Source organism: Phyllostomus discolor, chromosome 12 (genome assembly GCF_004126475.2).
Source record: "Phyllostomus discolor isolate MPI-MPIP mPhyDis1 chromosome 12, mPhyDis1.pri.v3, whole genome shotgun sequence".
Lineage (NCBI taxonomy): Eukaryota > Metazoa > Chordata > Mammalia > Chiroptera > Phyllostomidae > Phyllostomus > Phyllostomus discolor.
The window spans coordinates 61,963,144-61,979,102 of record NC_040914.2 but is presented as its reverse complement, the minus strand read 5'-3'; the positions used below and the strand labels follow the sequence as shown (position 1 = coordinate 61,979,102).

Here is a 15,959-nt window from a genome sequence, read left to right as displayed (position 1 = left end):
ATCATATTAAGCCCTATAAAATTTCCTTGGTACACAAATATTAAAGATGGGTCTCTACCTCCTTCAAAACTACTTAGTTGGCTGATATTTTTCTGTCATTCTTTGTTTTCCTTTAAATTCATAACTTAAAGTGGCAAACACATATATTTATATACATAACCATATTTAATCCTCCCAATATCCTTGTCAAATATGTAGTATTACCACCAGTTTAGATGTGGAAATTGAGATTCATGCTGGTCAAATAACTTGTCTAAGACTCACAGTCTGTATGTAGTATAACTGGAACTTGAACTTACTTCTAACTACAATCTACATTCTTAAAATCACTGCATTTTGCTTCCTTCTAGTAATAATAATAGTCTGACCATTTCAACTAGCAACATTTAATAAATGAAAAATTAGAGTTTCTTACTATTTTGAATGCCAAATAAGAACATTCCTGAAGTCTGCTGAGATGAACCAGGAGAATTTTGTAGTTGGTTCATTGTGCCTCCTGTAGTGTTGTGAAATAAAGTAGCTTGTGGTTGAGGTGAAGACGTGGCTCCTTGGATTCCAGGCATGTTGTTCTGAGGGGAATAAAGAGGAGACTGTTGCATGTCCTGTTGGTTTATACTGGTCTGCAATGCAGACATGGATGCTGGAGAGAGGAAGAGAGTTACTTGCTGCTCTTGAGTACTGGGTGATCCCTGGACCAACTGAATCTGAGGAGAGCTATGGAACAAGGAGGTCTGTGGCGATTCAGATTGAGCAGGACCTGGGTTCTGAAGTGAGGAAACTGTGGGCTGGTTCTGAAATTGCATGGGCTGCTGCTCTTGATTCATGGGGGCCATATTATTTTGTTGGTGAAAAATTGACTGGTTCTGTTGCTCCTGATTAGCCATTGGATTTTGACTTGGGTTAAATATCATGTTTGGTGGTGGTTGCTTCTGAGATGCCATTGTAGCCATGGTATTCTGATTACTGAATAAAATGCTCTGAGGTTGTTGTTGTGGCTGTTGCTGCTGTTGCTGCTGCTGCTGCTGCTGTTGCTGCTGCTGCTCTTGAGATGGAGAGTTACTCTGGATGGCAACGATTGAGTGCTGTGACTGGAAGATTGTCCCCTGTTGGTTTTGAGGCATTGGATTAGGAGAAAGGGAACCCAGGGACACCTGAGGCTGAAACAGACCTTGCTGGGAGGGCTGTGCCTGCTCTTGAGAAAGCATGGGGGTCTGAATGTGTGATATTGGAGGCTGCTGTTGGAAAGCAGCTTGCTGCTCAGTGTTTGATGTTGACTGAAGTGGAGAAATTGAGTTCTGAGCTGCAAAAAATGAAATCTGTTCTTCTTGAGCTACTGCATTAGTTTGGAGATTATTCATTGGACTCTGGGAAAGAAATATGTTGGCTGACTGCTGGTCTTGAGGAACAGAAGAGCCCTGTAGGACAGCCATGGTACTTTGAGAGTGAAACATTGGAGGCTGCATCTGTTCAGTGGAGGTTGTAGAAGTCTGACTGTGGACAATGGGACTTGGACTGTGAAAAATAGAACCTTGAGTTTCCTGGGAAAGGTTCTGAGCATCAGTGATAGGATTTTGAGGATGAAAAAGTTGAGCCTGTGAATGAGAAGACTGCTGCAAAAAATTCCCAGATTGGAGTGACATCATCTCATTACCTTGCTGGAATAAACCATTACCTTGTTGCTGGGTACCACTATTTTGAACACTCATCATACTTTTTGTAGATGAAAAAATGTTAACTTGAGATTGACTGTCCCCACTATGTTGCATTTGGACCATGGTCTGAAAGACACTGTTCTGAATCTGTTTTGCTTGTGTACCCGTTTCTTCTCCATCTCCTGAACTTGATGTCTGAAACATGGTGGTACCAGGGGTTGCAACCTGCTGTGTGGTGGTTGTCGTAGTTTCATTTCCAGAAACTGCAGGAGGAGAAGAAAACAATTCACACTGCATTTGCATGTCCTCATTGGTAGATAATGCACTCATCATATGAGGAGTCTGCTGGAAAACTGGAGACTGCTGAAGGTTTCCATTTGCTGAAGCAGTTGAAGGAAATAGCTCTGACTGAATCTGGGCAGCTGCCTGGCAGATACTCTGTTGCATCTCCATCACCATTGCAGCTGATGACTCCATCACTTGCTGTTGCTGTTGTTGCTGCTGTTGATTAGATAATGTATTTTCAGTCTGTGGGTGAACACTTTCAGCTCTTCCAGCTATTAAATTATCCGGTCTGGTATGGACTGTTGGCTCTGTTGAGGAAAATATTCCAGGGCTTACACTATTTTGAATTTGACTGACTTGTTGAAAAATATCTGCACTAAGCTGTTCTTGAACATTCTCACCATCTGGAGCAGAAAATAAAACTGAAGATAACTGCTGTTGTGCCTCTAAAACTTGTTGGACCAGGTCAACATTTCCACTGCTGCCACTAGCAGTACTGCTGGTAAAATTTCCTGCTTGCAATTGCTGAATTGTGTTCTGTAGCTGACTCACACTACTTGGTGATGGGAAAATATTTGATGAAATCTGCTGCTGTAAAGTCTGTGCTTGTTCTTGTAGTGGTGACTGCTGCTGCTGCTGCGATGCCTCGGTCAGGTGTTGCAAATTAACCACTGTACCATCTGACTGTAATACCTCTCTAGATTGAGTTTCTCTTGTCTGAAATGGTGTAGCCTGTTGCAGTAGTGCATCACTATTAGGCAGCTGACTAGAAGCAGAAACTGCTGGAAAGGTACCAGGCTGTGAAATGTCCTGTGTTTGGATAGTTGTCAGGGTCTCTGGGTTGTATGCCTTGGGTTGAATCTGCTGCTGCTTTTCATTTTCAGAGGGTAAGTGGGAAGATGATGATGATGCAAAAGACCCATTTCCTGCTATGTTAGAGATATTTTCTAATGTTTGTTGAGTTGATCCAACTGTCTTTGTAGTCTAAAAAATAAAAATCCCCAATATGTACATATAAATATTAAATGAACTCATATGGTACTTTAAAAATTAACATTATTTTAAAAACATATGCATACGCAGAACCAATTTCCCACTCTATATCTTATTTGGAAAACAAATATAAGACTATGAGTCATGGTGACAGCATATTTGATTGTCAAAAGATTTTTAAAATACATATTATAAGCAAAGACAGTCAAACAAGAAAGCAAAAGAATAATCAGCTATTGATATGTATAAGACGGTAAGAACATTAATTCTATGGTTCATGAATTAATAGGAAGCTTAAAAAAAACCTCCATTTTGTGGTTTACTGGTAACATTATGGGGGAAAACAAGTGGAAAGGGGAAAGAGAATTACAGGAAAGGAGTGGGAAAGAAAAGAAATAAAAATGTCTCTAATTTCAAAAATGCTAAACCAGTACTTTCATTAATACCCTCCCACCCCACAAGTCTAGCTAATGTATTAATTCCTTCCTTGTCAAAAATGGATACTGGAAGTCACTTTGAATGTTATTTTACTGGAGTATAAAAGCATTTATTCTGAAAAGCAAAAATCATTAAGTGCATTCAAAGAGAAACAAATGTGAAAGAAACAGAAAAAGTAAAAAGCATAAACATGGGAAAAAGAATTCAAACCACTTAAAACATAGCAACTTTTATATCTGAGGTTAAGAAATAGGTCACTAGTCAATGTGGCTTACCTTAAAAATAGGGGAAGATCTTTTTTCTGCTGTTACTTCCATTGGAGTAACATCTTCACTCTTAATCATACTGCTTGATATGAGTGGAGTGATCAGAGCATTAGGAAGAATATTTACCTTATCTAAGTTACATCCAGTATTTTTCATCGCTGCACATGCACACACAAAAAAAAGAAAGAAAAATTTAAAATCATTAAAGTCATCAACTACTTCATTCTATAGTGTGATGACTATTTGCCATTATTCAAATGTCAATTTTCTTTTTCTTATCCTCATCCAAAGAAATTTTTTCATTGCTTTTAGAGAGGGGGGGAAAGAGGAAGGGAGGGAGAGAAGCATCTATTGGTTGCCTCCCTTACATGCCCAGACCAGGGATTATAAGCCCTTGGACCAGGGAACGAACCCACAACCTACACATGTGCCCTGACCAGGGATTGAACCCGCAAACTTTTGGTTACAGGGTAACACTCCAACTCTGCTACACCAGCCAAGGCACAGTTTTTTGATGCTAAGTAGCAGCATGAAATACAAAACTGGTATATTAAAATGTATTCTCCTTTTTTTTCTGAAGTAGCATTGGTCTGAGGATTCCTTGTATAAGGCTGAGACTGTGGGTTAAATATCAATGAGCTTAAGCAGTTCTGTTATCAAGCTATACCTCCCAGCAGCCTTCAAAGGGGTCCTGAATTACACTTCTCAGCATAACCAGGATATATTATAACATACAACTTGGAAATCTCCATGAGATTAAAGCTATTCAATTACAGCTCTCCTTTTAGCCTATGGCTGGCTGCCTGGTGGTATAAAGTCAAACCTTTTTAAAGGCCACAGGATTGTCTGAAAATTTTTCAACAAAATCAAGCTTCTCATTAGAAAATGCCACCATGTAGTCAAATAAAATTTGCTTTTCTAAATTAATGTCTTAGAAAAACTTGAATTTACCAAGTTGACACATGAACACTTTTCCCTTTTTGATAGAACTTAAAATTTTTTCTTTTCAGAAATTTAAGGACTATTTTATTTTCTTCCATCACCATTTATTTCCCCATACTCTCTTTTATCTGTACTCACCCCTCCCCCCACAATCAACACACTGTTGTCCATATCCATGAGTTCTTTCTTTTTTGCTCAATTATGCTACCTGTAGCCTCCCCAACGCTGTCAGCCTGCTTTCTATCTACAAGTCTGTCTTTATTTTTCTTGTGAGTTCAGTTTGTTCATTAGATTCCAAGGACTTTAGTTTACCAATTAAATTCCCAAAATAAAACGAACAAGTATTTTCCACTTTCTTCTATCCCTATTTTCAGTAGTTAGAGATTTACACCAAGAAGAGGCAATATATAGTAGATGAGGTATGTTCTAGCACTTCATTATATCTACTTTTTCCCCTTGATTCTTTTTTAAAAATTTTTATTTATTTATTTTTAGAGAGAGGGGAGGGGAGGGAGAAAGAGGGAGAGAAACATCAATGTGTGACAGCTACATCGCATACCCCCAAGTGGGGACTTAGTCTCCAACCCACGCATGTGCCCTGACTGGGAATCAAACCAGCAACCTTTTGGTTTGCAGACCAGCTCTCAATCCACTGAACCATACCAGAAAGGGCTCCCCTTGATTCTTTTTCATCTACTTGAGTCTACCACTGGTGGACTTAGTGAAGCCTAATGATATCACTAATGACAGTCTTCTGAACTGAGCACAACCCAAATTCTAATCTAAAAGTTTTCCACTACTTTGAAACCCTATGGAAATATAGGTCCCCAGAAGGGATAGCTGTTAAATTTCTTAACTTGATATTGAGAAGAAATCTTAGCTACAAAGAGGAATTTTAAATGGTATGTGGTATATAAGTAGGACTGCTACATTTGTAAATATTCTGATTTAAAAATATTTAAACTTATTTCAACTTGTCTCATAGACAATTGGCTAGAAACAATTCCTGTGGAAACCAATTATATTGAGGGAGGGGCAAGTGATCTTAAATTTAGCTTTGGGCATTATATGATTTATTACTCTGAGAAATACATCATTTATTCATGAGTTCTCTGGACCTATTTTCACCTAGATTCTACCAATACCAATATAATTCAACTCATAATCTAACTTTTACTGAGAGAAAACCAGATCATGCACACATTAGGCATTTTAAAGTATTTGTGGCTTGTCTCACAGGACAGTTTGAAAGACTTAGTGTTGTCTTAAGTTGATCCTGTAATATTTAGCTGCTAGTTTTGCTTTTGAATTCTATTAGAATATGAGCTCCACAAAGGCAGAGATTTTGTTGTTGCCTGATATATAGTAAGTAATCAATGAATATTTTTTAAATAAATTAAGAAATTAATGAATTAATCTTTCTTTACCTTTATTGTAGTCATTTTAGTTTGCTGTGGATTGTTTGGTTAATTTTACAATGCAGTGTTACATATTTTCATTAATAGTATTTCTGGTCTAAAAATTTCCAATATTTAAAGACAAGTTTATATTATAGTTCAATTAGAAACTGAATATAAATATCCAGTGACAAATAAATGTATCACCTATAGTTACTGCTTAACTGGTCTATACATAATTTTCCTAAAAATTTATTCACAGAAAGATCCTTATCACAGCTTTTTTCCCTTCTGAAAAATAAGAAAAGGTGGAGTAAGTTGGGCAAGAGTCTTTTATTCCTCCTAAGGAGACCACTGACAAACAGGTATGTCTATTGGTATAGAAAAGTAAGAACATTTTGTCTAATGCTCACACAAAGATACAAGTCTTTCTACAGCCATTGACAACTTAGTTTTCTGAGCCCTAGTCTGGTCTGCTTTCTGTTCTAGCTCTGCATGAACTCCAGCTGGAATCCTGTTGGTGCTGCCTGCAAGAGTGAAAGGTGCTGCCTGGTGTTACTAGGTGGGGATGAGGAATGCTGGACCTACAGGAGGCTAAGTATTTCTTCTGGTATATTCTGTAGTCTCCTGGTACTAATGGGCTTCTTGTTCTATCACTGCTGATGCTGCTGGGGGTGGGAAGCACTTGAGTGGTCTGCTTTCTACCAATGGGCAGAAGGTCAAGACTACAGAGTCTGGGCAACTTCATGCCACTAGGTGGAGGTTTGGGTCTGGTTCACCTTCTACCACTGAATTGCCTTCTGTCACAGGGTGGAGGGTTGGGGTACACTTGGCCTGGACCTTTTCTGCTCTTGGATGGAGGGCTAGGAGCTGCTAGTTCTGGGTCTCTGTCTGCTCTTAGTGGTATGATGGGGAGACACAAGGTCTGCTGGCACCACCAATGCAGGTGGAGGGGCATGTGTGCTGCAGCCTGATGTGGGGCAAGGGATGGGTTGCCCTCCTGAGTTCTGTCATTGCCATTGCTGCAATTAGACTGACCCAGCATATATGTGGCCTTCCTGGGTTCCACTGTTGCTGGCATTATGTTTGTGGCCTTTCTGAGTTCCACTGTTGGCAGACTGGGCCCACTGTTACTTGGCAGGTATGATGCATGGGATGGGTTGACCCTCCCAAGTTGTGTTATTCCTATTACAATATAAGTGGGGGTTGGGTCAGCTGAGGTCCGTAAGTATGAGTCATCCCAACAAGTCTCTGTGGGCTTCCCCTTTCCTGGCCTTATGGCCAAAGAGAGTACGCTCTGCTTATTCATTGATTGATTTACTTTTTGCCCATGCCTATTGCCAGTTCTGAGTTGCAGACCTCTCTGGTGCCTAAATCAGATAAATGGAGACAAAAAGAAAACCCAGGCAAGTTGGTATCATTCTTCAAGATGTGAGGTCCCTAGCCAGTCCATTTTCTTCTCTCTATATTTCAAAGTCCTTTTATGATTGCTGAATTATTTCTAAGGTATTTAGCAGATTTAGAAGGAATAGGGAAAAGTGAGTCTATACTTTCTTGTCCCAGAACCCTTAACTGTATCTTAATAGACCTGTAAATAAGGTCTGACTATTAAATGGCTTGAGAAATGTCACCCTATCTTTTCTTCTTACATTTTCGCTAGCTATTTATTGAGTCTCTACAAAGTTCCGGTATTATTCTAGGTTCTGGGGATCCCATGATGATGAATACGATGAATAAATCCCTGCTATGTGAAAATCACATGTTAATGAAAGAGGAAAAAAATACAAACAAGTAAAATACAAATAACCTAGGGGTTGGGGAAAAACTTTTAAGCCAATTTTGAAAATCTAGAAGGTAAATAAGAGACATATTTAACCATTCCACTATCAATTTGAATTTGTAAAGAATATTGGTACTGCCCTGACTGGTGTGACTCAGTGGGCTTAGCATTGTCCTGCAAACTGAAAGGTCGCCAGTTTGATTCCCTGTCAGGGCACATGCCTGGGTTGCAGGCCAGGTCCCCTGGTTGGGGGGTGTGCAGGAGGCTGATCAGTGTTTCTCCTCCTCTTTCTCCCTTCTTCTCTAAAAATAAATAAATATTTTAAAAATAAGAATATTGGTATTTATACACTAAGCCAAACAACTTTTAAACAGTGTTCTCTTCCATCCATGTCAAATAATAACTTTGGAAACTCAGAATAATCTCTAGTAAGTTTGTTATCAGTAAGCAGCATTTAGGTAAAATACAGGTATGTATGGTTAAATATGAATTAAGATTTATAGGGGAGGAAATATAGACTTTTGAGGGAAATTTAACTTGCAACCTCTGTCAGTTACTAGCTATATGAACTTGAGCAAATCACTTAAATTTCTTTAGGCCTTGGTTTATTTACCTGTAAAATGAGATTAAACAAGATTATCTCTATGGTTCCTCTAAATTCCTAAACCTTTCCCAAAGTCCCAACCAATTAGAGAAAAGGATATGCTCTCAACTATTTTTTACACTAATCCAGTTAACCATTCCTTACAAAGCTGAAACTGAAGGAATGCACATCAACGTTTTACCCCCGGATTCTAAACCTGTATCACAGAGACTTTGAGTGGTCTAGCTAGGGTTTACATTCACATCTACTTGCACCTATACAGATACAGAAAACTTTCTGGAAATATTCTGAAGAAACTGTTATTAATAGTTTACACATATACTTTATCTTGTCATTTTATTTGTATTCCCTTGTGTTAGGGATATATACCTAGTTGGGTAAAACTGAAAAATGAATCATAAAGCTTTGGCTCTCGACTTACTGTCTCACTGAGTCCCTGTACAGTTATCCTCCCTACTCTCCACTCCTCCAAACTCTCTCCAAGGAGTTAGAAACTTACTTCAGAGTAAAAGCTTCCAATATATGACCATAATACCATTATTTTACTATCAAAATCTAAATCTTATTGTAATTGATGGCTATTTACAAGGATGTTACTTGATTAATGCCATAACACAAATTTAAAAGTCATTTATGTTGCTCAGTCTTTATTATTAAAGTATAGCTAATTAAATCTCCCAAATGGTACTTTAACATTATATTAAAGCTATGATTTCAAGGAATCATAAAAATAAGCCATTTGTCAAGGAAAATTCCTGATTCTAAAAGCTATTGTTTTTTAAATTGATGAATCATTTCTAATTAATGATGTTGTGTTTATGAAAACAAATGAAAAATTTAAACTGATAAAATACCTGGATATTCAATTTAACTTTTAATATATAATCTTTATTATATTTTTCCATTACCACTTAGTCTTCTTATACCTTCTCAATTTAATTTTATATCTTTTTTAAATCCTCACCTGAGAATAATGTTTTTATTGGTTTTAGAAAGAGAGGAAGGGGATTAGGGGAAGGGAGGGAGGGAGGCAGGGGGAGGGGGAGAGAGAGAGAGAGAGAGAGAGAGAGAGAGAGAGAGAGAAGTATCAATAAGTTGCCTCCCATATGTGCCTTGACCATGGATTGAACCCAAAACCCACAAGTGTGCCCTGACTGGGAATTAAACCCACAACCTTTCTAATGTATGGGATAATGCTCCAACCAACCAAGCCACTGGGCCAGGGCAATTTTATATCTCCTCAAAAATTATTTTTATCATGATTTCAGTTGATAAAATTGTCAAAACAAGGAGGTCTGAATTTTGAAAAAGGATAATATGTGTACGTGTGTTTGTTTCTTATCCATTTTTTAGGCTTGTAAGATTTTGATCAACTGACCAAATAATTTTGTTACTAAAATTTAAACAGTGTTTAAAACCTTTCAACCTTTCAGGGGTATCCAACCTGCAGGACCTTATGCATCCCAGGATGGCTATGAATGCCGCCCAACACAAAATTGTGAATTTACTTAAAACATTATGAGATTTCTTTGGTGATTACATGTTGCAATGTATTTAATGTGTGGCCCAAGACAATTCTTCTTCTTCCAGTGTGGCCCAGAGATGCCAAAAGGTTGGACACCCCTGTTTCAATTCATGTATGAAAAATTTCACATTGGATTACATAAGTGTTCCATCAGCCTGATACTCTTAAGAAAAGATCATAAGGGAATTTTTGTAGAAAAGCACAAAGTTGTCAAAGAATACACCATAAATGTTCTGGACTTTAAGGATTAATTAATTATGGCACTATTTATCCAATGAACATAGTTTGAATTATTTTTACTTAGAGGTGTTACTTTATATTCTGAAGCTTAGTTTATTCATTTTAATATCAGCAAATGACCTTGGGCAAATTATTCAACCTCTTTGGAACCTTGGCTTCCTCATCTATAAAATGAGAATAATAAATTACCTAACTCATAGTTTGGAAGCTGAAATGAAATAATGCTGGTAAAAGAGTGTAGCATATTGCCTAGCACTTAATATATGTCCAATATACGTTAGCAATGGTTATCCATGGTGCAGATTTGTAAATTTTCTTGTAGTTGATTCAGATAATCTTGGCAGTGCATAATTTCTCACTAATCTACTTGGAAAGGTTCATGGTCAGAAATTATAATAACAAGCTATATTGAATACACTATATACATGAATGCTAAATTTTACTACAGACAATAGGAAAAAATCCACTGTATCTGATAAAATTTATTAAGCATATTGTGATCCTTAAAAACTTAAGTATTTTTAATTTTATAATTTAATTAAATTCATGAATTTTATGGCAGAATAATATAAGTAAAAGCCAGAGTTATAGAAATAAATCAGTCGCCTTTATGTAATTGACATCTTCCTTTATAATGACACAAAAATATCAGTGAGTGTTATAGTTGTATTGGAAATCAGTTAAGAAAAGAATCTACCACATTATAACATTCTGAAGATATCTTCATTATCTCTTGGGATTGGCAGGGGAGTAAATAAAGATATCAGAGAAAGCACCTAAAACAACTTTTTCAAATGCTGGCAGTTCACATTTTGGTCTCTTCAGTCTCAATGTTAAGTACTAACCATATTATTAGCAAAAAGCCTATAGTCCCATTTTTGACATACATTATTGTGCTTTATATATCCTTATAAAATTTTTAATATTGGGGAATAGAAAACAGAAAACTCCTCCACTCCAACATGTTAAAAAATAAGGTGTTTATATGGTGAACGATGGGAAATATCAAGTTGGGAAACAAACCTCTGCATTCAGTGAAGTCAAACAAATATTTATTTTACAGCATGGAAAATACCCTGCTAAGTGTGCCAAGTACATAAGAGAAAACAAAATAGTAAAGTTTGCTAAATAAAATATATGGGATCACCTATTTTACAATTTTTGAGAGGAATCAACTTGGTACCTTTCATGGCCTCTTCAAAAGAGCAAGGTCTTGCTGGACTAGATATTTCCTTCTTCACATTTACATTCAAAGCACCAGCTACTGCTATTAAAAAAAAAGATTAATGTATTTATTTAAACTTATTCATCTTAACAAAATGTATATTTTAAAATCCTGTAATTGGAATATTTTCTCACAAAGAATCATTAAATTATTTGATTAATAGCAATTCTAAGCTGAAATTAGTTTTGTAATTACCAGTCTATGCTCTAAAATTCACCATCTCCAGTTGGGCAAAAGCATATTCTCATTTATCAAAACAAAACCAACAGCAGCTTAAAAATAATTCTTATTACAGTATACACATTGATAATATCTGATGAGTAGAAGAGTGATAGGAGAATTTTTAAGCTTATCAAATAAGCTGTGTAACATCAGCATGAATAAAATTCATAATTCAGCTATATAAATATATTAAAATATGAATTCAGAAATATTAATCAATTAATATAGCTAAATTTTTAAAAAACTGGTAAAAATATGGCATCTATATAGCATTGTGATTATTCTTTCTGCAAAGCATTGAAAAAATCTTTGCTATTATTAATGGAGAATTACTGTGCTATTATATCTAATCATACCAACTAAATCTACTATGATAACTTTAAATTTAATGGGCCTAAGAACTGAGATTAGTTCTTTTGTTTTTTTTTAAGATTTTATTTATTTATTTTTAGATATAGGGAGAGAAACATTGATGTGTGAGAGAAACACACTGACTGGTGTATTGGGGCACCTCTTGCACATGCCCCAAGAGGGGACCAGGCCCAAAATCCAGACATGTGCCCTGACTAGGAATAGAGACAGCGACCTTTTGCTTTTTAGGATGACGCTCAGCCAAATGAGCCATGCTGGCCAGGGCTGAGATCAGTTCTTCTTAACAGAGTTAAATAAATTCCAAATAAATAGGTTCTTGCCTAAAATGACTATATGATAAACTTATTTAAGTAGATTTTAATTTTAATTTTTAATGTTTTTATTTTATATTCCTTATCTTATTCAAAATGGGAATTAAGTCAGCTTATTTTCAATTTCTTTTTTCTTTTTTTTCTTTAAAAATTTTTTTTAAAGATTTTATTTATTATTTTTAGAGAGGGAAGGGAGGAAGATAGAGATAGAGGCAGAGAGATAGAGAGAAACATCAATGTGCGGTTGCTGGGGGTTATGGCCTGCAACCCAGGAATGTACCCTGGCTGGGAATCGAACCTGGGACACTTTGGTTCCCAGCCCGCGCTCAATCCACTGAGCTACGCCAGCCAGGGCTCAATTTCTTATTCTTGATATGGCAGTGCAAAATGATAGCTATATAAAGGGACTACAAAAAGATAGTTACTTGTGAATAAAGAGACAAAATATATACATCTCCTAACAATGAAGTTATTTACCTTAACATGCTGTACAAGAGGTTCAACAAGTGATATACAGAGAATTTAACGAAAAAGAAATCCTCTGAGGGAGGGGGTGGCTGAGTAGAGGGGAGGCAAAGGGGCAAAAATCAGGACAACTGTAATAGCATAATCAATAAAATATACTTAGAAAAAGAAAAAAAAAGAAAAAGAAAAAAATCCATAGACAATTTTTAAGTATAACATTAACTCTAACAATCACAGATTTAAAAATAGAAAATATTTGAAAAAAATTTAAATTTCTACTTTTAAATCAAATTCTAGTCATTTTGTTTTTGAACAACAAAAAATGTAAGTATTATATCCTCCATTTCTTAAAAGGAATCACTGCTGAAGAGTCACTGCAAAAAAACCTAATGTGATTTCTATGTCTTAAATGACTGATGAAAATAAAATAAAATAAAATAAAATAAAATAAAATAAAATAAAATAAAATAAAATAAAATGTGCTTTAATGATCAAGGAAAGCTTCAGTGAGTAAATGGCAATGAAACAAAGGTTTTATGGCTCTGCTATGTATAAATGCCTGAGAGCATGCACATGTGATGTACTTTGGCAGTATAGCCCCAGCGGGCTTCAGAAGGGCTTGTGACTGAGGGTCAGAGGTGCATACCAGTTTATGTTCACTTGAGCCCTTGCTCCAATTCTACTTTTAGACCATGTACTCAAGATCCCCAAATTTTCTGCACAACTACTCTCATTATGTGTGCAGTTTTAGGCCTATAGCATAGACAGAGCTTGGAAACACTGGCTGGTACATACCAAGGCCCTCCAGGTGTATAGCAACTAATTTATCACAATGAGATAGTGCAAATTCTCCCTAGCCAAGTCTTCCTAAAATTATATTCTCTCTCACATGTACACCTGAAATTACATTTTACATAATACAAAAAAGTGAAATTATAGGAAGATTCTTTAATTAGCTATATCATAAAGGCAGAAGCTGAACATTTGATCTCATTACAAAGTTTGTACACTGTGTATTCAGTTAAGGGTTTCTGAGAGTAAATGTTATCTATGACATACAAAATATAAAAGATATTTAAAAGAATAAACCTGTATTAATAAGTACCTAAATGTGGCTAAATCTAGCCAATTGGTATAGGCTTTAAAGCAGAAGACTTAAATCTGTTTTATTTAGCAATTTATCAAAAAGAAATTAATAATCAGCACTTATTCAGAAATGAGGATTCTCAGTGTTGATTCTAGCACATCAAAGTCCTGAAGTTCTTCATAATTAATCAATAAAAACAAACAACAACAAAACCTCAGATTTTCAAGGCAGCAAAAACTGTACGGCTATTTCCTGACACATACATACACTCCTCTTTTCCCTTCCCACACAAATGACACAGATGCTCCTTAGGAAAAAGTTCTTTTGTGTTGATTATGTCATCTTTCTCCCCACACAAGTAAGTACCTTCTTACACAAAATATTCAGTATCAATATTTAGTAACTAGCAGTTACTAAAATGCTTTAACCACCATTAATTTTTTTAATTGAATTTATTGGGGTGTAAAGTACCATTAGTTTTAAATCAAAGTTTCTTGGATTTTTGAGTTTCCTAGAATGGAAACTATAAAATATTTGGTTTGAGTTTAAGCCAGTTTTCTCTTCCCTTTTTTTGTTGAAGCCAGTATATTATTTCTAAATTTGTCCTTTTTCTGTCTGAAATTTCTACTTGTGATCTTTTATTCTGAGACAAATACTAAGGAGATTTCATTAGTGCTACATTGTACCATACTTCTGTGCAAACTAGTGGAAAATAGTCAATGTTGTGAAATTCAAGCATGATTTAAAAATGAAAAAAGGAAACTGGTCCAACTAAGTGATAGAAAGTAATTTATCATGACTAGTTATAATTAGTCTACTGTTACAGCAGTAGACTAGTAAACAGTCCTAGCTACTGTTTCCATCATTTTTTGTTGCCAGAGATTTCTTTCCCTGCCATCTTTTTTCACTTCACACCTCACTGAATCCTGAACTATTTGGGAATAACTTACAGATACCGAAGAACTGCAAATTCTGAAAATACCTGAGCCTGGAATGAAGTGAACCAATGGTAAGCATGGTAGAAATCAAACCTAGGTCAATGGGAACATGTGAAGAGTTTCCATTTCCAAAATGTTCTCCCTACTTCTGCCAGGAAAAGGCTTTTCTTCTTCACGCAACTAAATGAATGCAGGCAAACAACTCATAATATACTTCTTACCCAGAAGATCTAAAGATCTTCCAAACTTTTAACATTTCCATTGCTCTTATTGCTCTGGTTTCTAAAGCATCTATTTTACCTAAATGCTTAAAATTATATTTAAAATATTTATTCACCAGTAGTCTTTCATATTTTGATTATAAAGATTAGGAAATGTTACAGGCACAGAACTCTATATTTGTAACTTTAACACTTATCTCTCCAAGCTTATCTCTCACCTCTCCCAAAATGCATCCTGCAAAAAAGCCAGCCACACTAAACTATTAGCAGTTTCCTGAAGTTGTCACTTTCACCTTTCTGCACTTTAGAGGTACTCAGTGAATGGTAATTCTTACTAAAGAGTAACCTGTATGATAACTCTGGAGAGTCTGACTTTAGAGCATAAGGCAGAAATGATACCCTTTAAACATAAAAGTAAAAGCAGTATTTGGTGGCCATCTTCTTAGGAAATAATGCTATCTCCAAAAAATACTAGTATCAATTCATCTTAGTATACAACTTTTTCTTTTTCATTGGCTAGTCTTTTTCATATCCTTCCAAAATTAATCATTCATTTTATAGTTCAGAATTTTTTATTTCAACATACCTGGGTCTGGAGTGTAAGTGAATGGCTGAACATCATGAGATCTTCCAGCATTGGTCACTACATATATTCCCACCGATACTGGCAATGTTATATGTTGGTCATGATATGGGGGAACCTTCACAATAAGATGATTCTAATGGAAAGAAAATTACAAGAGTCAGAAAAGAAGCAACATTTAAATACAAATTTTGAAATAAAAATTATAATTAAGTACATTTCCTGTTAGCTATAAAGTTTAACAGTCCTACTAGAAAAAAATATGTTAAAGCTCAGATTCACAGGCATCAGGATATTAACCTTAAAACTACTTTAAGATAAAATCCAAATGTTTTACAATGGCTTTTAAGTTTCCCGCCCTGACAACTGTATCTCATTCCCATTCTCCCAGATTGTTTATACTCTAGCCACAA

The 15,959-nt window shown here is 35.8% G+C and overlaps 1 protein-coding gene across 11 annotated transcripts in view; it reads right to left on the bottom strand.

Moving 5' to 3' along the window:
* The window catches only part of NFAT5 (nuclear factor of activated T cells 5), a 69,374-nt gene that overhangs the window by 9,233 nt on the left and 44,182 nt on the right, over positions 1-15,959 (bottom strand). For 9 of the 11 annotated variants that reach the window (XM_036012102.1, XM_036012106.1, XM_036012107.1 and 6 more), the window contains 4 exons: positions 15,550-15,682; positions 11,306-11,389; positions 3,644-3,792; positions 416-2,921 (listed from right to left, as the gene is read on the bottom strand). In XM_036012102.1, coding sequence (XP_035867995.1) covers positions 416-2,921; positions 3,644-3,792; positions 11,306-11,389; positions 15,550-15,682 — 2,872 coding nt within the window. The remainder of the gene's footprint in view (positions 1-415; positions 2,922-3,643; positions 3,793-11,305; positions 11,390-15,549; positions 15,683-15,959) is intronic. The other 2 variants (XM_036012111.1, XM_036012105.1) reach the window with 1 other exon arrangement.